The sequence below is a fragment of the Neovison vison genome, chromosome 1, assembly GCF_020171115.1.
Source record: "Neovison vison isolate M4711 chromosome 1, ASM_NN_V1, whole genome shotgun sequence".
In the NCBI taxonomy this organism is placed as follows: domain Eukaryota; kingdom Metazoa; phylum Chordata; class Mammalia; order Carnivora; family Mustelidae; genus Neogale; species Neogale vison.
In genome coordinates, this window is record NC_058091.1 from 150,136,638 (window position 1) to 150,158,756 (window position 22,119).

The 22,119-nt window shown below is 57.7% G+C and overlaps 2 protein-coding genes across 6 annotated transcripts; one reads left to right on the forward strand and one right to left on the reverse strand.

Moving 5' to 3' along the window:
• The first annotated feature begins 2,744 nt into the window (after positions 1–2,744).
• On the forward strand, positions 2,745–7,741 carry ZFP57 (ZFP57 zinc finger protein). Its single transcript, XM_044261471.1, has 5 exons — positions 2,745–2,860; positions 4,324–4,730; positions 5,120–5,246; positions 5,658–5,744; positions 6,438–7,741. The coding sequence occupies exons 2-5, from the start codon at positions 4,494–4,496 to the stop codon at positions 7,658–7,660; spliced, it is 1,674 nt and encodes a 557-aa protein (XP_044117406.1). The 5' UTR covers positions 2,745–2,860; positions 4,324–4,493; the 3' UTR covers positions 7,661–7,741.
• Positions 7,742–7,802: 61 nt separating this feature from the next.
• MOG (myelin oligodendrocyte glycoprotein) lies at positions 7,803–18,790 on the reverse strand. 5 transcript variants are annotated; one of them, XM_044261492.1, is made up of 8 exons: positions 18,772–18,790; positions 17,117–17,920; positions 15,726–16,073; positions 11,628–11,741; positions 10,600–10,620; positions 10,257–10,277; positions 8,864–8,980; positions 7,803–8,714 (listed from the first exon to the last, which is right to left on the reverse strand). In XM_044261492.1, exons 2-8 carry the CDS (start codon positions 17,196–17,198, stop codon positions 8,665–8,667), a joined length of 753 nt encoding a protein of 250 aa, XP_044117427.1. In that variant the 5' UTR covers positions 17,199–17,920; positions 18,772–18,790; the 3' UTR covers positions 7,803–8,664. The 5 variants fall into 5 exon arrangements, with proteins under 5 accessions (XP_044117427.1, XP_044117446.1, XP_044117436.1 ...); XM_044261511.1 differs by lacking the exon at positions 18,772–18,790 and having other exon boundaries at positions 7,803–8,470; positions 8,694–8,709; positions 17,117–18,692; XM_044261501.1 differs by lacking the exon at positions 18,772–18,790 and having other exon boundaries at positions 7,803–8,470; positions 8,694–8,714; positions 17,117–18,559.
• Between the last annotated feature and the right edge of the window lie 3,329 nt (positions 18,791–22,119).

A 22,119-nucleotide genomic window follows, 5' to 3' on the forward strand; every position in this document is an offset into this window, starting at 1 on the left:
CCCAGCAAGGAGCATGGCAGCCTCCATTTTTGGTTCTGACAGCGGCCTCTGGGACTCATGTTGGCTTGGGCCCGAGACAGCACTCAGCCTGCTGGCCCACAGTGATCCAGGACCAGGGCCCGGGGAGCCCGGCTGAACCAGCCGCTTTGCTCCAGACGGCAAAGTGGGGGTTAACACCGTCCCCAAAGGGACAGCTACCACTTCTCCCTGTGAACAGAGATGCCGGGGCCAGCTGCATCCTTAAGGGTGCCCTTTCCACGTCACAAGCAAGGCCTGTTGGCTCCCCCCACTTTGTGAGATGTGGAGTCCAAGCTGACCCGCCCTTCTCTGTGGCTGTGCGGCCAGAATGTCCAAAGGTTCGTTGGGTCGGGAGCCCGGGAACAAGCTAAAGCTGCTTTCCAAAGACACCCAGCAACCGTTTCCGGAAGGTGGTGGGTCTAGAACCGCGGGTGCCAGCGAGCTCAGGCTGCCTCCCTCCGTCAGCGGCTCTCACCAGCAAAACCGGCCGCAGCCACTTGCAGCTGCTGCTTTGGAACTGCAGGAGATGCCCCAGGGGAAACCTCAAACCGGCGGGTACGTGGAGGGCAAGGAGAGACTCAAGAGAAAGGCAGACCGTTCCTGATCGGTACGTGGCAGTTTTAATACGCGAGGAAGCTCACGTATTGCCCTCGTTGTGGGTGGTCATGAGACACGTGTCTGCACCTGCCCACCACAATCCTAAAAGTTTATGGAGAGGCCCTGCCTGGGTTGAGTTGGGTGTTCAATCCAGAGGGTCTCCACGGCAGCTTACTCTCTCAAGGCCGTGTCCTTGAAACACCTCTCACTGTGAAAATGGTGGGTGCAGTGTACACTCCGAGGACAGGGAGGGAGGGCGGAGGACCTCCAGGGGCCTGCTCTCGGGTCAGCGGGTGGTCATGTCCTCTAGATGCGCTCCTCCAACGGTGGCCCCAGAGACCGAGTGCTTGCCACAGCCGGGCACACTGTTCAACGGAGCAGGCGTCTTCCATTTTGTAGCCTCTGAACGAGAAAGACTTGGGGCAATGGTTCTAGATCAAGGACCAGGCAACTGGCATGGGGTTTTACAATTCACAAAATACTTTCATTGGAGCACCTGGGTGGCTCTGTTGGTTGGGTGTCTGCCTTTGGCTCAGGTCATGATCTCAGGGTGCTGGGATGGAGCCTGCATCGGGCTCCCCACTCATGGAGCCTGCTTCTCCCTCGGCCTGCGGCTCCCCCTGCGCGTGCTCTCTCTCTCTCTGCCAAAAGGATAAATAAAGTCTTAATGAAAGACAAAGGAAGGAAGGAAAGACGGAGGGAGGGAGGAAATACTTTGTAAACATGGCTCCCATTAAATCCTCCAAGACGACTGCCAAAGTGGTGCCCTGGTTGTTGCTGAGTTCCAGACCTGGACTGGGAAGGCTCAGCATCCCAGGGACTGTTTCCTACTTGCACAGACAGAATAACAAGTCTCAACATAAGGCATGTTTGCAAACATATTTTGTAAATTGTAAAACCCCATGCCATTGTGGAACATAAAGGGTGATCATAACACAGAGTGGAATGTGGGGAAGTCCTGAGCTGCGAATGCCGTGGTTTGGAGCCAATGGGCAGGAGAGAATTCTTGAGACGTTGTCGTGCAAAAAAAGTGATTTTATTAAAGCCCGGGGACAGGACCCGTGGGCAGAAAGAGCTGCCCTGGGACAGTGGCCCATCACATATTTTCAAGTTGGGAGGGCGCCAGGGACAGCCACAAGCCTCCAAGGTGATTCTGAAGCAAGTTTTCCAGGACTCTGAGGGAGCTAGCTATTGTTAGGAAGGGGCGCTTATTACTGTTTAGTGAAAACTCCATCATGAGACCCTTCAGATGTATATCAGGGTCCACAGGCTTGGGGGATGATGGCTACCATACATTTTGGGGGCAGAGATAAAGGAACTTACCAAAGGAACTTCCGTATAAAGTAGAGTCACAGGATCCTGGGGTCGGGCTAAGGCTGCCTTTTACCCTTAGCGAAGTGTCCCAGTGGAAGTTCCCTTGACTGTTTCAAGGTCAGGTCACTGGGCTGTAGGCAGTAAGGAAATTCAGGTTTTTTTCTTTTGTTTCTCACATCAACTGCAAATTACATGGAAAACAATAAACGTGGTACCCATTGGACTGATTAAAGATCAATGTACGTGGCCGAGCCTGGGCGCCAGGGTGGCTCATTGGGGAAGCTGCTGCCTTCGGCTCAGTCGTGACCCAGGGTCCCAGGACGGAGCCCCACGCCGGGCTCCTGCTCAGGGAGGGCTGCATCGGCCTCTGCCTGCTGCTCTGCCCGCGTGCGCTCTGCTCCCCACCGCGTGTCAAATTAATAAAAAAAAAAAAAAAATCACTGAGCCAGGTTGAACTGAGTGAGGGTAAGGGGCCGGGCCCTCCCCGCCCTCCCTCACCTGCAGTATTTCGGTCAAGGGGTGGAGTCTCCCCCTTGCCTTCGCTTTCTAAGATGCTGAGCGCCTCCACCTCCCCTCTGGGGCCCCGCGGGTCCTGTTTTGGCTCTAGATGCTGTGGTTGGAGGTTGTGAGTTTTTAATCGGAGATAATCCTCTTTTTTCTAGAGCAAATAACGATTGGGAGTAAATCCAGATCCTGGCGCTGGGTGGGACCTGCGGTTACCATGGGTGGGAGGGCGGGCTGGTGAGGGGCGGGGCTCTCTTCCTTTCTGACGCGCGGATTGAGCTCTTTTGACCTTGGTGGGTCCACAGCGGTGGCTGGGCCCCGGGCAGGGAGCGCGACGGTGAAACCGGGCTGGGAGACGGGGCCGCCGGCGCTGGGCACGTGGGCACTGCCCCCCCACCCCACAGGCCCTGTCCTCAGTGCACCGCGGGTGAGTGGGGCAGCTGGGTGTCGAGCTTGCAGGGACGGAGGCAAACGCAGGGTGTTGGTTCCGCACTCCCCAAGCCTGAAGCAGGCCGGCAGGCATTGAACTGGGGGAAAACCTGGGTGTCCGGGGTGTGGCCCGGGGCACCCACCTCTCTGGCCACCGTGGGGGTGGCCTCTGGCCAGTGTTGAGAAAGCGGGGATCCCAGAGGAGACGCTTCGGGGCCAAGGGGCTTCAGGCCTCCGCAACCCAGGCCCAGTGGATGGGAACCCCTCGGCCCCAGCCCGCGGGAGTGAACCGTCTCTGCGACGGTGCCCAGTCCTGCTCCTGCCTGCCTGCGGGAGGCCTCAGTGGCCCGGCCGGAGGGCCCCAGACGCCGGCAGTGGGAGCCCGGGCTGCTGGCTGCTCCGCAAAGCCTGGCAGGGTGTTGGGGCTCTTGGTCCCAGGACTGCTGTGCGGAGCTGCGGACAGTGGATTTGGGTCCCAGACACTGGGTGCTCCACGAGGATGGGAAGATGGCGACAGGCTCCCTCGGGGCATTCGCCTTTGGGAAGGGCGGGTCGCCGGGGCCACCACCTTCCCCGCGGAGGGGTGTGGGTGTGCCAAGTGCGCTGGGAGGTTCCAGGAGCCTGCGGCAGCGGCACTTCCGTCCCCAGACCAGACGGTGGTTTAACAATCTGGACCAGGGCATTTTCTGAGCACCCCAGCAATGCTGTGTGGGGGACCGGCAGGCTGCAGGGTAGGGGATGGTCCCCACCCGACATCTCGTACAGCGGCTGTGTTGTGCCTCCTTTTCAGCTAAGGCCACCGTCTGGTGCCCCTTCTCTGTTCACCACCAGTCCAGGGAGAGTGGAAAAAAAAAAAAAAAGGCCAGTGGGTTTTCTGTGCTGTTCAAGGGACTGCACCTTGAGAAGGAGACGTGAGATGAGGGCTGTCCCCCAAGGAGACGGGGTTCGGCCGGAGCTCCCCGAGTGGCCCCAGTGCAGGGCTCACCAGAGCCTCGGTGTTCGCTGTGGGCTGCTTCTCCTGTCCGTCTTCCCGAGGACCTTTCTGATTCCTTCACAGAAGCGCGTGTGAAAGTCCGTAGAATCCCATGGTTTTTGGCACTAGATGGGGTCTAGAGGTTTGTCCTTTCCCGTTGTCTTGTAAGACGCGATCGAAGTGATGCAGCCTGCATGAGGGGTTTGCACTGTCTGTGCAGAATCCCGCACGGCGGCCCGAGGGAGTGCCGGGGACACGGCCGCCCTGTCCTCAGGGGTAGAGCTGGGCTTTGACACGGACTCTGCTGCGGACAAGCTTCTCGGCGTCTCCGCACTTGAAGTGCCATGAAGTGGGGTCCGTTACTCCGACCTTCCTGGCCGGACCGACACACAGCAGGGCCTCCGTCGTTCTTGGTGTCCCTGACCCGCTAAGGGAGCCGTGCCGCTCTCTCCTGCCTGGTGACGCATTTTGTTTCTCTCTGACCTCAGGTCGGGAGCGGTGGGCACTGGCCAGAGGCTGAGGCAGGGCGGGCAGAAGCCCCACACCGGCTGCGGAGCCCCGGTGACGAGTCCCTGAACCCTGTAGCCTGCCCTTTGAGGGACCAGAGGGTGACCGCAAACCAAACCAGGAAGAGCAGGTACATCCGCCCCGGGAAGCCATGCCAAACCTCCCCGAGGCCTCTGCATGGCCTCTCCATCTGCACAGTGACCAGGACCCAGAGAGCCCCAGGAGGGGGTCCCGTCCGCCCTGGGGGCCAGGCGGCCCGTGGACAACGCCGGAAGCAGACCGCGTGGAGGAGAAGCTGCCCCTGCGGGTGGCGGAGCAGGCGGAGCGGGCAGCCGCAGCCGCAGCCGCAGCCGCAGCCGGAGCGCGCTGCTGGGAGATGTGGCTGCAGGTGAGCAGAGCCGGCCAGAGCGAGTGCCGACCGGCTGCCGGGCTCCGGAGCTCCGTCCTCTGTCCTCGGTCTGTCTGGCCCGTGGTCACACGGGGTTTCAGCCGTTTCCAGGCTGAACAGCCCCCCCCCCCGCCCCGAGAGCAGGGGTGGTCGAGGCTTTTCTCAGCCCCCACCTCCACCCCGCCCACCCTGCAGCGCTCCGTGGAGTGGCCCCCCTTACCAGTGCACACCCCCCCTCACCTCTCGTCTTCCTTCCTCTCCTTTTTGTAGATAACATCCCTGGCTTTGTGCCTGTCCTTTCCTGTTCCTTCCCTCCTTCCCCCGTTTATTTTTCAGTCGGTTTTGTAAACCTTGTGCTTGGGTAACTCGAGTCCCCCCTGCTCTCCCAGGAGCCAGTCACCTTTGACGATGTGGCTGTGAATTTCACGCAGGAAGAGTGGGTGTGTCTAGACACCAGTCAGAGGCTCCTGTACCAGAACGTCATGGCCGAGACCTTCAGAAACCTGCTGTCCGTGGGTAAGGGGCCGGGGTTCCCTCAGCATGCCCCCTGCCCAGGACACCCCCCAGGACCCTGGGACGGCCAGCTTCCCTGAGCAGGTAGATTGGCTCACAGCTCGCTTTCCTGACCCTGTACCTCCTCTGCCTTCCAGCTGTGAAGGGCCTAGGTCACTAAGCTCAGGGTAAGAAGAGAAGAGATGTAAGCCCGCACAAAGGCAAAGATCATACTCGGCACGTGAGGGTACACTGACATTGTAGCTCTTCACGCGGGCTCGCGGCCGGGAGCCAGCGACTCCGTTAGGAGGGGGCCTCCTTGCTCCCAAGTGTCCCACGTTAAGTCCTTAAAACAACGCTGTGGGAGAAGTTAGCCAAGCCTGGGATCTCACTGTCTCCTTCCTGCTCCTGTCAGAATCTTTCTGTCTACCCCAGATCTGGTCATCAAGCTTGAGCAAGAAGAAAAGCAGTGGAGAGCCGAGCTCCCGCTCCGTCTCCCAAGTGGAAAAGGCCTCCCTTCCGGTAAGCATGGCCAAGGAGGGGGGCAGGTGAGGGTCCAGGCCAGGCCCTGGGCGGGTAGAAGGCTGCCTCCGAGCCCCGGGGCCGAGCACGTCCTCGCCCAGCCTGCATCCTTCACACCCGGCCCCACTCGGCGCCACAGGAGGGCTTGAGACCATGTGCTCGCGTCCCTTGGCCCTATGGGAATGTGTAACTGTTGAGGACAAGCCGATGTCTGCAGCCGCAGGGATTGGGGTGCCTCTACGTTGCCTATGTCCCCTTCAGGAGAACAGAATAGGAAGGGACTTGAGCTTATGCTGAGCCCCAGTAGAGACCTGTTGCTGAGCTGGAACAGGGAGGGGAGAGGTTTCCAGTGGGGCTGACGGTTCTGCGTGATTCAAGGCACTGCCCTTCCCTCGGGTGTCCCCATTTCTACGACCTAGGAGGGCCCCTGTGGGTGTCATGGGAGCGGGAGATACTGAAAGTGAGAGGAAATGGATTTCAAGAAACGGGGTTGTAGGCCAAAGTTGTCATCTCCGCTCTCACTGGAAGACTTTGACATTAAATGTTGATTAACTTTTAACTGGGAAACACGGAGGTCTGTCCTGCCTGCCGCCGGTGAGGTGCTCTAGGGAGAGCCAGCGTGTTGGGGGGGGTGCAAGAGGGCGCGGGGGGCTGGGGCTGATGTGGCCAGTCCCTGTCCCTCCTCCACCGCAGGCAGTGGGAAGAAGGCGCTCGAGGAAGAGACGCAGAGGACGCCAGACGACAAGGAGGCCCTGGCCTGTGGAGGGACAGGCCCAGCCTCTGTGGCCCCGGCGCCCACACCCAGGACACCTGCGCTGCCCGCGCCCCAGGCCGGGCCGCCCTTCCTGTGCCCGCCGTGTGGCCGGAGTCCCAGCAAGTGCGCCAGCCGGCCCAGCCACCCGTGCGTGCACAGTCCCCACGCGGCCAGCAGGTGCGGCCAGTGTGGCAAGTGCTTCCGAAACCCGAGGGAGCTCGGCCACCACAGGCGCACACACCTCGGGGACAGGCCCTTCTGCTGCCCACTGTGCGACAAGACCTACTGCGACGCGTCAGGGCTGAGTCGTCACCGCCGCGTCCACCTGGGCTACCGGCCCCACTCCTGCCCCTGCTGTGGGAAGTGCTTCCGGGACCGGTCCGAGCTCAGACGCCACCAGAAGACACACCAGAACCAGGATCGGGTGGCCGGAGACCAGAAGCCCATCGGGACCGTCCCGGGCGCCGGAGCTCAGGAGCGCAGCGACGGGAGCCAGGGGTCCAGCCAGAAGCTTGGGGCCGTGACTCACGCCCTGGTGGCCAGGGCCCGAGAAGCCACGATGGGAACCCAGGGTCTGGTGGCCAGGACGCAGCCAGGGACTGACGGGAAGCCCGTGACCACTGTGAGACTGTGGGCAGCAGCCCCGGGACCTGGGACCAGGATGCACACGCCCAGCCCGAGAGCCCCCTGCCTGGACCCCAGGCCCCACGGTCCCCCAGTGAAGCCCTCGAGACTCAAGGTGTTCTCTTGCCCCCATTGTCCTTTGACTTTCGGCAAGAAAGCGTGTCTCGCCAGCCACCAGCAGGCCCATGTCCCAGGGCCGCCCCGCAGCTGCTTCCGCTGTGGCAAGTCGTTCAGCTCATCGTTGGCGCTGGTCAGACACCAGCAGACGCACTGGAGGCAGAAGACTTACCGCTGCCCAGTGTGTGATGTCTGCTTTGGGGACAGGGACAGCCTCCTGGGTCACTGGGGGGACTCCAGAAGCCGGGACCTGTGTCTGGGCAACCTTCAGGTGTGCTGGGCCATCCTGGGCCAGTGGCTTAGCTTCTTTCATGATGCCCCCCCTTTGTCAGGGAAGGAGATGGACCTGCCCCGGGACTCAGGCTCCCCGGAGAGGGTGAGAAGGGCTGGGGGGGGACACCGGAGGGGGGAGAGCAGGTGAGCCCAGGCCTAACCGAGGTCTCCTTCGTGTTTGCTTCTACTGATGCACTTGCAGGGTCCGGGGGCCCCGGAAGAGGAGAGGGGAGGGGTGACCAGGGAAATGCTGAAAAGACGGGATGAGAAGTGGCACACGGAAGCTCCTGTACGTTAATTAGCACCTGCCATTTTCTTTGTGTCTGACAGACCATCAAGTGGTCCTTGATGAGAAGACAGTGGCGGCTGTGATAGGGATAGAGGGGAGCGCAAGGGGGGGGTGGGTCGGGGGTCCCATCCATGCAAGATGGGAAGTCCAGCCGGTGTTCGGATACGGCCCTTGCTGCTGCCCGTGGGGCGGGGATGGGGGCAGATGTGGGGGCTCCAGGGTTCTCGCTCCCCCTGCTCCTCCCCGGCAGCCTCCACACCCCTCAGCTCTGCCCCTCAGGATTGACGCTGGGGAAGAAACAACCCCCATCGGCGATGTTGGCGGACAGGAATCGGCAGCAGGAGGCGGCTGGTCTCAGTCCTGCCTGCGTGACTGAGCAGCACAGGTGTCGTCCGTCGGAGAGAGGAATGCCTGCTTGGCCACAGCCAACAGCGGCTTCCAGATGGAGGGCGAGGCGAGTGGCCGGGGTGGGCAGCCCGAGGCGGGGCAGGGGGGAAAGGTAGATGGGTGAAGAGGACACAGCCTTCCTGGAAATGCAGATTGGATGTCCCTGTGGCGAGGAGGCCGGTGAGTGTGCGGTGGGTGGTTGCCACACCCTGGGAGCCCATGCAGGGCCACCAGGCTGCCCTCCAGGCTGGCCAGGATGCAGCATCGCTCAGAAGGGGTTTCCTGGAAGGAGGAGGAAACACCCTGACAGATCTGTGTTTACCAAGCCTTGATCAGCGGAGAGGAAAAGCCCCCAAGAATCCCCTGGCCTCTAGGCCCTCCGCAGCTCCTCTGGCTGGCAGGAGGGAAGGACCTTCAGGCTGCCACCCCGACCCCCACCCCCTTCCTTCCTGCCTTCCTGGTGTTCCCTTCTCAGCTTATAATATAAAGGGAGAAAAAAACTTACTTAGCTCCTCAAGAAACTGCCCTGGAAAAAAAAAAAATCCATGACTGGTGGAAGATGACCAGCCCCTCCCCACACAGCCCCCTGCCCCCCCCACACACCACACAGCACCCCCCCACCCCCGCTCTGTAGCGGCCCCACACCACCCAGAGCCCGTCCCCCCGCCCCCACACCTGCAAGTCTCCGGTGCAGCCAGTTGTAGCAGATGACCAAGGCCAGCAGGGGTCCGAGCACTGGCACCAGCACAAACAGGGTTATCTTCCAGCAGGGCACCCTCAGGAAGTGGGGGTCTGCGCGTGGCCACAGAACAAACTGGGTTAGAAGGTGTCCCCTGCCCCCTCCCCCCAGTCTGCGTATTGTTGGGCTCCTTAACTGGCTGAATGAGCCCAAGAACACAGCTCTGTGCAGAGTTCAGGCATCTGGGGACTCCAGTGACAACGGTGCGGGATCCCGGTTCTCACCAACCTTTAATTGAATTTAGCATTTCTTCCATTAAAAATGGAGGCCACAAACCAGTCGTCAACAGTACCTATGACCCTGTTACCAACAGAAACCACAGATAAACTCTCATTCCCACTGGAGTTGTTGCTGAAATCTGGAAATATCTATCAATATTTGGACAAAATTATTGGACCTGCTGCTATGTTATTTAGTGCGGTTTTGTTGTTTGAAGAAGCATCTGTCACTATATGACAGATGGGTTTATGTTTTGATGCCTGTACTTCAGTGGTTTTCTCAGCAACTGTACGTGTTATCTGTGACCCTTTTAAAAACATTATTCTGGAGAAGGAACCATTAGGTCTCACCAGAATGCCCAGGAGATTCATGGTACCGAAAGGTAGTACCTTTGCTTTGAATCCACCAAACAGAGATCACTTTCCTCCCTTTGCGGGGTGTGTGGTCTGCACGCTGATGGGAGTCCTAAGTGCTAGGGGGGTGCCCCCTGTTCAGGAAGGCTGCTCAGGGCAGCGACTGACCCTCTGTGCTCTGCATTAAGGCATCTTAGAATTTCTGTAACATCCATGCAGCGGGGATGTGGGTGCCCCTCTGTTGTAGGCACTGTCCTTCAGCATTGGGGACACTGCAGTGAACAAAAAGGACAGGGATTGTAGTCTTGAAGGGCCAACATTGTAAAGGGGCTTGGTGTGTCTTCCTCCAGGAAGCCTTCCCTGATCAGCCCCGTAGAGTCACTTGTTCTGTGCTCCTGAGGACACTCCACCATGTGGGTTTCATGAGCGATGCATAAGTAGTCGGTCCTCCATGATGTTGGTGTCATGTCCCCAACTGGATGGCCAGCATGCCTGGGAGGGCCTGGGTACCTCCCCTCCATAATTTCTGCACAAGACACCTTGGTCTCCTTGCTGCAGGGGTCAGCCGGCCAGGCTACCGGTACAGTGCCTGGCACGGAGAGGTGTCCCAGGAGTGCTTGCTAGCAACATCTCATCGTGACTTACTCAAAAAGGCAGCGGGAAGGGAAGAGGCAGGAGGCCAACTGGGAGCGAGGGTTCTTATTACCCCGCGGACTGGGGCCCACCAACACCGGGCTGACCGGGTCCTGGCACTTACCAAATGTCCGGTGCAGGTTCTCTGAAAGAGAACACAGGGAGGGACTCAGTGGGGCACTCAGAGGAGAACCCTTCCCCTCGGAGCCTCTGCGATCCGGTCACTTAAAACTCAGGAGTGAGGAACACCCGTGGAGGAAGGGGAGCTGACGGACTCTGCCCCGGCTGCGGCAGAGGAAGGAGTCTGGCCACAGCTCCTGGCTGGCCGCGGGGTCCGAAATACTAGCAGAGTTCCGTCGGAAGGAAGCGCGGGGCGTGGGGACAGGCGGAGACGGTCATGACCGAGGGCATGTTGGAGATGCCGAAGGGGAGGCAGGGAACGCGGAGGGAGGGCGATGGAAACTCACCGATCTCCGCGCGGAGCTTTCCTATAGTAGAGAAAGGCAGCACCGTTAGTCCAGCCCTGGCCGGAGATGGGGTCCCTCCCACCGCCGGCGCCCGGGGCCTTGCGCAGGCAGCGGGTGGACGGGAGAGGCCGGGCCTTGCGCAGGCAGCGGGTGGACCGCAGAGCAGAGGCTCCGCGGGCGGCAGGAAGCACAGGAATGCAGAACGCAGGGAGCCGGGGCGGGGGGCGGGCAGCAGTGACCCGACCTGCTGAAGCAGGTGCCCTCACCTGAACTGCGGCCGCTCTGCGCCTCCGCCCCAGGGTCTCGGTTCCCTTGGCGCCCCCCCCCCCCACTGGGCTGCACTTAGTACCTGTAAAGCCGCGAGCGTGGGGATGCTGGAGGAGACGGGTCTGCCGAGACTCGAGACGTAACAACACCCCCTCCCCGACGGCTGCCCTCGCGAGCCCGGGGTTCCACCCGTCCCGCGCCCCCTCGGCTCAGCCAGGGGGACTGACAGCCTTTCTCCCGCGGGCGGAGTAGGGCGCCGGGACCCGGGGCCGGTTCAAGGCGGGGAGGACCCCGACGCCCGCTCGCACACCCCGGCCCTCCCCTGTGGTTTCTGCTCTCAGGACCGGGCGGGGGCGGGGGAGAGAAGACCCCCAGGGCCCGGGAGCCGTGGCTCCGAACAGCTGGGAGAGAAGGGGCAGGACGACGCCCTGCGCTCACTCTGGCGCGGCGTGAAGCGCCCAGGTGCGGTCCCGAGGCCGCGGGGACAGCCCCGCGCCCGGCCCCTGGCAGGTGTGTCCGCCCGCGGGAATGCTGACCCTCGCCCGCCTGGCGGGGGGGCCCGCCGTGAAACGGGGCTGTTGCAGGTCGGCCCCGCCGCGCAGGGAACGCGGGGACCCGCTGCAGACGTGAGAGCGCGCGGTAAGGCGTAGACTCGGCTTCCGCAGCTTTGACCCGATGCCCCTCGGAACTCCGCACCAGGCAGCCCAGCTCCGAGCGCGTTCCCGGCGGTGGGGGGCGGCGGCCCGCCCTCCAGCCCTTACCTCTCAGTCTGTGCTGCAGGCAGAGGTAGACGAGGCCCGCGGCGATCTGCAGCAGCAGCACCGGGAGCACGGCGAGGAGGACCAGCACGCCGGGGGTGACCCAGTAGAAGGGGTCTGGAAGGCAGAAGGAGCGCTGCAGCCCTGGCCCCGCACTGATCCTGAGACCGTGGCACAGCCCGAGGGAGAAGCGGGTCTGCTTCCGGGAAGGCTCCCCGCGAGGCCCGTCTTACGGAGTTTAGGAACCGGCTAAGAGACTTGGGTCAGGTCCTCACAGGGCACCGGGCTGGGGTGGGGGGGCTGGGGTGGGGGGGCAGAGGGTGACCGCACTGACCCACGACCAGCCCTCTGGAGGAGGGGGCCACAGTCCCACGAGACTAGAGCACGGCCTGAGCCTGAGCTGGGACGGGATGGGGGTTAGGGAGTCAGGATCTGTGCAGTTAGAGGGGAAAAGCAAATGGAGTTATTTTTAGTCATCTTTGAACTGAAATTTAGCATTTCTTCCCATTAGCAGGTCTGTAGGCAACGTGCCACAATAGTATGAAGAGAATCTGACTTTGTCATCAAGAAAAATCACAAATATTTTCATGTATGTTAGAGTGGTTTGCAGAAACCTCAAAATGTATCACTTTGGTTCATCACTGCTTTGAAATTACAGTAGTTCTCAGGGCCACTTCATATCTTGTAACATTCTGATAGCTGTGCTTCAGTACAAATATGTTTTATTTCATGCATTTGAAAGATCCCTCTGGGAAGGGTCAAAAAAGAAGGGCCGAGGCGGGGGAGGCCCCTGGCTGGCTCCTCAGTAGAGAACAGGAGTCTTCATCTTAGGATTGTGAGTTCAAGCCCCACATTGGGAACAGAGTTTACCTAAAAAAAGAGAGAGCACAGGGGTCTGTTGACGTCCCCGGAGCAGTTATGAACCCTCCTAGGTGGTTTGATGACTGAGAGGATGTGGTGTGGGACCACGGATGGGGGTGGTCTCCGGCTCTGGCTCTGCCCCCACCTGGAACTGGTCATTCCAGAATCTTGTTCATCCACGCCCAAGAGCTCTGCCTAAGCTCAGTGTGTCCGGCTGGCTCAGCCCACCTCACCTTGCTCTCTCCTATCCTGGGGACAGATAAAGACAGGGCCATCAAGGGCACGGACCAAGAGACAGCAAGGGACAGCACACAACTGGACCGAGAGGGTTTCTTTTTTTTTTTAAAGATTTTTTTTTTTTTTTGACAGACAGAGATCACAAATAGGCAGAAAGGCAAGCAGAGAGAGAGAGGAGGAAGCAGGCTTGATGTGGGACTCGATCCCAGGACCCTGAGATCCTGACCTGAGCCAAAGGCAGCGGCTTAACCCACTGAGCCACCCAGGCGCCCCCGAGAGGGTTTCTTAGGTAGGAACCAAATCCTTCGAGCTGCCGGTTAAGGCTCTTATCTGTTATGTGCCCCGGAAGAAAATGTAGCCAATTCTGCTCTCCAAGTTCTTATCCCAAGTTCCCTGCAGGTACAGACTTGCACACTTGCACACCTTCACAAAGTGCTAGAATCAACAAAGCAGGAGAGAAGGAGCCATTAGGGGCCTGCTGATGGGAAGTAACAGGAGCCAGCATCACCTACGAATGCTTAGAAAAGGAAGTTAAACCTGGTTGTACTTCTCTCTCAGTTTACAAGAAATACAAAGATGGGGCACTGTGTAGAACAGAATGGGAATGGAACCAGCAAAGCTAGACCGTGGGAAACTCCACAGGGCAAACAGCAGCCTGCGGATCTCGGTTAGACCTACCTGACTCAAACTGAACAGCTCTAGAAATATATTTGGGGAGCAGGCAGGGGAATTTGAACAGAGAGTGGCATTGAGGATATTAGAGAATTTTTGTTAATTTTAAGACAGGTTGACAATATTGTGTTTATGGTTTTTAATTTTTTTATTCTTATTTATTTTTTTAAAATATTTTATTTATTTATTTGACAGATCACAAGTAGGCAGGGAGGCAGGCAGAGAAAGAGGAGGAAGCAGGCTCTCTGCTGAGCAGAGAGCCCGATGTGGGACTCAATCCCAGGACCCTGAGATCATGACCTGAGCTGAAGGCAGAGGCTTTAACCCACTGAGCCACCCAGGCACCCGTGTTTATGTTTTTTTTTAAAGAGTTCTTCCCTTTTAAAAGAAGTGGTACATTCTTTTTGTTTGTTTTCCAAGTAAACTCACCCCCCATTGTGACCTTGAGATCAAGAGTCGCTGAGATCACCCCAGATGACCTTGAGATGGCGAGTCACGTGCCCCACGGATTGAGTCAGCCAGGTGCCCTTGAGTGACCCATTCTTGCACATTTAGTGATTTAATGATAATAATGCCTAGGATTTGCCCTGGTAATTCAGTGGGGGAGGGTGGAGACGAGCGGGTCAGGGGAACTGGCAGTCTGTCTGTCCACCTGGGTGACTGCCGCAGAAAGGGGGTGGGACCCTCGAGGCTCCATGTGATGGTCTCTCTGCTTCTGTGATGCTTTTAAGTTTCATAATGAAGCGTAGGAAGAAAGGATTAGAGAAAATAGGTAGTAAAATCACAAAAATGCAAGAAAAAAAGTTGGAAAGAAAGAGAAAGGACTCTGGAGAGAAGGTGGGGAGGTAATTATCTGCTCTAACAGCCACTGCAGTTCAGTCCTCGACCTGCCTCGGATTCCAGCTCCCCAGGCGAGGGGGCGGCCCCTTGTTTACTTGTAAAACACTTTCCTTAGACTCTGAGCTGGGAGGAACGCGGTTGGAACGTTGAAAATCAACCCAAGGAACAACGTACCCTGAGGCGGTTTTGTTTCTCCCTCTCTCTTTTCTTCTTCCTTCCTTCCTTTTCTTTCCTTTTCCTTTTCCCTTTCCCTTCCTTTCCTTTATGTTCCTGTTCCTTTTCTTTCCTTTTCCTTCCTCCCCTTCTTCCTTCCTCCCTGCCTTGCCTTTTTTCCTTTCCTTCTCTCTTTCTCTTTTCCTTCCTTCCTTTTTTCCTTTCTCTTTCCCTCCCTTGCTCCCTCTTCCTTCTGTCTTTGGGGATGGGGGTTGTGCTGGGGGAGGCAGACTCGGAATGGGAAGGCAGGAACGCCACCCGACCGACCTCGCGAGCACACGGCCGCGCACGTCCAAGCCCCCAGCAGAGCCCGCTGTGGGCACAACATTGCAGGGCGCACAAAGCCACTTTCACATCGCGGACGCCCTCCTCCAGACACGGGGCTTTGTTACCGCGCACACAATGCCGTCTTCTGGCCGCGACACACAGAAGCGACGGATTGTCTGATGAGCGTGTGCGGAGCCGTGGAAGGACCCTGAGACACTGTTCTTCAGTCAACAGCAGTGGCAGTCGGGGCTCCCTCCCTCCACCTCACCCGAGGGGACCGAACAACAAATGCCCAAACCCCCATCCTAAAAAGACGGCCGAGAGCGAACTCGGAAGGTAGCGTCTCTCTTTCACACGTTTGCTCGTTTGTGCAGTTACTTGGAGCACGTTTTCCGGGCACGTCCCTCGCCCAATAAAACAACCACACCCACCGGGGGAGGCTGGGGTAGTTCGGCTCCTTCGGAATCACGCCTCCCTTTAGAACCAACAAACAAGAAGACATTCCAGAGCCAGACTTGGAAGGAAGAAAGTCCGATTGACCCTGGAATTCACTCTCCGGTTATTTGCATCCCCTCTAGCGGCAAAAAAAAAACCCCAACCAGGAATGGACGGTTCTGGGTTGTGCTGCTTCTGTTTCTCGGTTTCTTCATTTTATTTTTTAAAATCTTTGTCTCTGTGTGTGCTCGCACTCCCTTAACTGTCCTACGGGACCGTCTCACAGTCTCCTCTCCGTATCCGCTATAGCTGCGCCAGGACCGAGAAGTCTGTGCTTGGTCCCCACCTCCAGCAGCCCCCACACAGCCCCCAGCCGGGCGCACGGCCCTCACGCCATCACGCCATTCCGGGGTCCAGGCCGTTTGCCTCCTCCTCGCCCTGCCTCCAGCCCGGCTTCCCCGGCCGGCCGTGAGTGTACGCACCCCCTGTCCCACAGCGCGGGTGTGAGCCGTAGGGTGGCGTCTCCGCTGAGAAGGTCCAGGCTCCCAGGGAGGTGGCGCCCCCTCAAACACTCACCTTCCACTCTCAGTTCCATGGCCGCCTCCTCCTGGTAGGAATGATCTCGGAAGAAGCAGGTGAACCCGCCTTCGTCGGAGAACCTCACGTTGCGGATCCTGAGGGTCACCTTCCCCTCGCCCATGGCTTCTTTCAGCAGTTCGGTCCGTCCCCGATACTCGGGCGCCTGCTCTGCATCCTGGTCCTTGCCGTTTCGGTAGAGATGGACCACCCTGGAGAAGGGGGGCCGGTACCAGCCCACCTCCATGCCCGTGGCGTTCTTCCCTGGGTAGATGCGGCAGGGCAGCTCGGCCTCATCGCCCACCAGCGCCCGGATGGGGTGGCCCGGTCCTGTGACCCTGAACTGACCTGTCCAAGACACCAAAGGAAAGAAACCGAGTCACGGGACCTCAACACAGAAGGGAAGGGCTGGGAAGGGCGGCTGTCCTAGAGCCAAGGAAGAAGACACTGATTTGAATACGGAGTTCTTGAACCGGGGAGGGGGATCCCTGGTTTCAGAGGTGCAAGCGCCCTGGATGGGAGGAACGTTCTAGTATGTGGTCACCCGGCAGAGCTGCTCCTGCTGGCTGTCTCCATTGCTGACTCTCTAGCCCAGCTGTTAGGTCCCATCACGGGATGTGGTCCTGGCGTCTTGCAGTTTAATTTTGGGGACGGGGGATGGGGTGGGCCCTGTCTGAACCCAACCAAGCCGCTCCCGACTTTCCCCTGGTGGGTTTGCTTTTGTCCTTGTTCACACCCTGTTCCCTAAATGTCCCGCACTGGGGCTGGCTCTACTTCCCTCCTCTCCTCTGTGCCTTCAGCCCAGGCTCCCAAACTTTTCGCCGTATGGAGTGTGTCTGTCAGCCAGACGCAGAGCTTCTAGAAGGGAAGACTGGTTTCCCATGACACCTGCTAGGATTTCTCAAGGGGTAAGTGGGGCTGGGCCTCCCCTATTGGGAGGGGAGAATCTCCCTGAGGCGGAGAACCTGTCTTCTGGTTGTTTCTCCTTTATTTCCCCCCAGCACCCGACAGCACATGGCAGCAGGCTCCTCTGAAAACTCTGAGCGCCCGGTCCTGTGGGAGAGAGCTCTCCGACACGATGGGATGCGGCCGGTGAGCACTGATCGTGACCTTTCAGGGGACGGGCACCCACTCATCCCGTTCCACCCTGACGGCCGCTCCCGTCCGCAGTCATCAGTCTGAGGAGGCAACGCGGAAAAGGTCGGTCAGGATAAGCTCAAGGAGACCTGGGCCAGGGCTGCGTTATGGGTGCGTTGTGGAGCTCGAGCTGATCTGAAGCTCGCAGGGAGCCTGTCAGCACACCCAGGGTTTGGACAGATAATGTGCACCTTGAGGATGAATTGAAGGTGAACCCAGGGTCGCCTCAAGGCAGAAATCAAGATCAGTCTTACCTGCGGAGCTGCAGCATAGCTGGAGGAGGAGGACGAGGGAGGGGAGGCAGCCGGGTAAGCAGGACCTCCACGAACTAGCCATCTCCGCGAGGACTGGGGCCAGAGCGTCCCTGCAGCAGGGTCAGGCCAAGCAGAGGCCCTCGGGGTGCATGTCCCCTGCCTCTGACGAAGCCTGAGGGAGGATCCAGGAGGCCGGCCTCCTCCAGGCTGTGCCACAGCTGTGCTCCCACGGACGGCCGAGTCAGCCCCACCAGGCACTTACACAAAAGGGCTACTGACCCAGGGGATGACCAGGGCCTGGAGCAGAGGCCGCCTGGTACTGGCTCCCCCCAGCCCCTCCTGCAGCCCAGCATTCCTGGGGCTTCTGGGGGTGACCACTCGCTGGGCCTCAGGAAGGGCTGTCCTATGGTCTGTGAGGTTCCTTCAAGCCCTCTCTTCCTGCTCTCTGCCAAGGGGGAAGAATTATTGTGGGTTTTAGGGAGGGGAAGGCCGGCAATCTCCCTGACCTCTAGCTGCCCTCTCTCTGACACACGGCCGAGCTGCCTTCCTTCCGTTCTGATGTGTGCGGGATCGCTTGGGCCTGTTCCCCGAGAACACATTTGGGAAGGGCGTGAGCTGAGCGTTGCCTGTGCTCCGAGAGGCCAGTGTGGAGGAGGGAGACCCCGGCAGGGCCCATCTCCCGGCCTTGGCGTCAGGCTTTGAGTTCCTCACTGTCACAGGGAAAAGTGAGACCTGGATGGAAATAGGACCTTTTTCCTGCCCGTAGACTCAGTAGCTCCATGAAGAATAAGACCAGCGGCATCGCTGACGGGGAGAACGAGGGCAAAGGAAAAAAAAATTAAACTTCCTTACAGCCTACAGTCCACTGACAAGTCCTTGGAATGGGCAGTGACCTTCCTCTGGGAGCTCCGCTGCCTCGACGTTAATACCCTGCTAAGAGCAGAGGGTGACCTTCGCTTAACATTATCCTGACCCCCAGGATCCTATAAGTCTACCTTAACATAAAAATTCCTTCAGAAATTTCCTTTCTCTCCAAACCTCCAGGATTCCATCTGGCAATCGGCCCCCCAGCATATGGCCCACCGATACACATCTGAAGGGTCTCATGACTCAGGTTCTATTGGACGGTAATAAATGACCCTTCCCAACAATAGCGAGCCCCCTCAAGGTCCTGGAAACCTTGCTTCCAAATTCCTTAGTGACTTATGCTCTCTTGGACCCCTCACAACTTGGAAGTATATAAGGGGTAACCCTCCTGACCCCGGTGTGGCTCTCTCTGTCCACAGATCCTGTCCCGCTGCTTCAATAAACCACCCTCTTGCACCAAAAATGTCTCAAGAATTCTTTCTTGGCTGTTTGCTCTTGGGCCCTAACATTTTCACATCAGTCACCAAATTTGAAAAGCGCATTTGCCAATCTTAAAGTAAGGCTGTCTCAAAAATAAGAGAAAAGGGTCAGGATGGACAGTTTAAAACCGTGTCATCCCACACAACCATCACTAGCCACAGTGGTCGTTCAGATTAAAATTAAATAAAATTTGAAGTTCAGTTCCCTGATCAGCAGCCGTGTTTCAAATGCTCAGCAGCACACGCAGCTAGTGGTTAACACGCGGGACAGCACACACAGGGGCCATTGTCGTCATCGCAAGAGCTTACACTGGGCAGCACTGTTCAAGGGCCAGGAACTCCACTGGGGTGTACATTTTCTGCTTTTGTCTGAGGTGAGCCTGAGGAGCTGGGAGAACAGACTGGTCAGCTGAGCCCGGAATGGCTTGTCACTCCTTCCCGCAAGGCGGCTGGAGCTGGGCACACGCAGGCTGGCCACTCTGGAGCCGTGAAGGTGACCGCCAAGGTCGGGAGGGGTCAATCGGGTGGGAGGGCAGGCTCTGCGCTTGCCTGAGTGTCTCCCCAGGGGCAAGATACTTCCCTGGACAGGGCTGGAAGTCGTCCAGTTGTCCTCCAGTTGTCAAAGCTGGATGGGAGACAGGTGGGGTGCAGGGCTGGGAGAGCAGAGGGCCAAGAGCTGGCCGATTGGGGGCACCTGGGGCGCTCAGTCAGTTAAACCTCTGCCTTCGTTTCAGGTCATGATCTGAGGGTCCTGGGATCGAGCTCTGCATCGGGCTCCCTGCTCAGTGAGGAGCCTGCTTCCCTCTCTGCTTCTGCCTGCTGCTCCCCCAGCTTACATGTTCTCTCTCCCTCTGTTGAGTAAATAAATAAAATATTAAAAAAAAAAAAGAAGTTAGCCAATCAAAGCCACTTTGGAGAACTCACAGTATTTCTGAAAACAAACACCAAAGAAACACCTTACTGGGTGCTTCCCTGTGGTGCTGTCCTAACCGATTTGCTTGTATTGATTCATTTAATCCTACAACAGTGAAACCAATGTTAAACTATTTCCATTCTTATGTTACAGATGAGGAAACAGAAGCACGCGAATGAAGTCACGTGCCACAGGTCACACCACCACAGAGCAGCCGGGATGGAATTTGAGCAGGTTTTCCCTCCGCAGTCTGGCACCCATGGGCACCTGTGGGGACCACACCAGTCCTGAGCCACACTCACCTTCGGGTCCTCCCCCGTCTCAGGTCTCTGGAAAGCAGGGGCCCCTGAAGTCGGAGGAGCTGTCCCAGGGATGACGTGGTCTCCGCGCAAAGGCGATGTGAACAAGAGGAGGGGGCCACCGGGTAAAAGAAGCCGGTGGCACCACCATTTACAGAATTCCGGGTGCTGGAGCGTCGGTTTTTGCAGGTGGGCAGAGGAGGGGGTGAGCGGATGGGGTGAAGCTGCCCTGCGTTGTTCAGAGCTGGGCGTTTCCCTCGGTGCTCGAGTGTGGCTTTACCTGACTTTGTGCGGCAGGTGACGTGATCGCACAGGCCTTCTTGGGCTGTTCTTGTGTGCCCTTCTCTCCTCGGTCGCTTCTGTCTTATCTGCACCTCTCACCCACCACGTTGGGGGGCAGCCCAGGCCCCCAGTCATGCCGGGGAACCGGGATGCTGTACACAGCGACCGTGGGCTCCTAACTGACTGTCCTTGTGCTGGTAGGAAGCACGCAGGGAGAGACAGCCACTCGGGGGCTTACGCGGTCAGAGCGCCGTGTGAGCCTCCGGACACTGCGCCCGGCTCTCATCTCACACCAAGGAGACACCCTGTTCTGCTTCTTGTGTCCACTTAACAAGGCGTCTTTCCACAGTAGCACATGATGTAGCTCCCTTGCACTTCCAAAAAATTAATTTTTGTGGTTATTCATATGCTTTGTTTCAAAATCCAAAAGGCATAAAATAATGTCCCTTGAAAACCTCCCTCCCAGCCATCCAGCGCCTTCTTTCTCTGAATCTTTCCACGTATTGGCCACTAGAGGAGGCTCCAGGAGAAATCATTCCCCTCACCTTGCAGTTTTTAAAACATGAATGGTAATAATTTTTCTTTTTAAAGTAAGCCCTACACCCAACCTGGGGCTTAAACTCACAACTCCAAGATCAACAGCACCTGCTTGACCCACTGAGGCAGCGAGGTGCCCCATAAATGGCAATAATTCTTCTTAGAGACCGTTCCGTATTAGTACCTAATGAACATACTCATTAATTATTTTATACAGCGACACAGTATTTTATTACATGAATGTATCAAACTTACTTAACTGGTTTCCAAGAACATTTAGGTTGCTTCCATTTTTTAAGTGTCTGTTTTACCGGCTTAAATGAAAATGTATTTAATTAATTTAAATAAATACATATTTCAAAGAAATCTTATGTGTTAAGCTTTGTATTAGGCTTTGATAATTAAAGTTTCAGGAACACAGATAGGTTCTTGCCTTCATGTAAATTATATTCCAATTACATTGCAGCTATATACTTAAAAAAAAAAGATTTTATCTATTTGAGAGGGAGAAAGAGCAGAAGTGGGGTGGGGGCAAGAGTGGAGGGAGAGAGAGAAGCAGACACCCCCCCCCCCATCCCGCTGAGCAGGGAGTGGGTGGGGGAGCCCTCCTACCTGATGGGGGGCTTGATACCAGCACCCTGTGATCATGACCTGAGCCGGAAGAGAGAGATTCTAGTTATGTGTCGTCTAAGGGCAGAAGTCACAGAGTGTCAGGCCACCATTTTCAACCTTTTGCTCTTCCATATAATTTGCTAATGAGTATTGGTCTGCTCCGGTCAGTTATACAATGTGAGGCGCCTGGTACTAGGTAAAACTCTGAGGCCCCTTGTCCAAACAGCATGAAAGAAGCCTTTCTTTTCTTGTATGGGTTCATTCGTGCTCTGTCTTGGTGACACGTTCTCATTTTTGCTATTTAATGTCACATTCCTTCAGGGACACCGATACTTGCCCGGAGCTTGTCTAGACAGGGGTGCATGCCTGACCCTTTCTTTCCCTCTGCCCTGACCCCTCCTGGGAAAACAGAGTGCGGAGTGGGGCGGCCTCCCCTGGGGGCAGTGGGAGGCAGCTGAAAACCAGTCCCGCAGATGGGGGCAGATGGGGGAAGTGTGACCAGGGAGACCAAGCTTGAGCCTGGGCTCCAAGGCCCTGGGGCAGTCTCTCCAGACCTCACTTACAAAGGACACACTGGAAGGTGAGGTGGCTGAGAATTTCCAGGTGAGGACACAGCATGAGAAGTCCACACCCCAGCACCACAGTGCCTGGCTCCTCCTCGGCCTAAGCAGAGGGCGGTGTCTGTCCTGGCCGAGCGCCCAGGAGGTTCACTGCCTTCCACGTGAGGGGAGTAGCTAGTCCCAGGAGCGTGTGCATTTGTCATATTACTAAGTTCCGCTGAATCGCGGTGCACCAAGGTGTACCCTTTGTTGCAGTGCCGAGAACCAGGGGCGTGGCTGCCCGTGAGCTGTGATCCTGCTCTACGCACACTCCGGGCTGTGTTCACGCCCCGCCGCCCTGATTTGTCGTCTGGGACAGCCTCTCAAGAGGAATTTGACTTTTCCACTTTCCACTTTCGTGGCTCTATTTCTGTAGCACGTGTGTTTAAGTTGGTCCGGACAGTCCCGGAGGCCA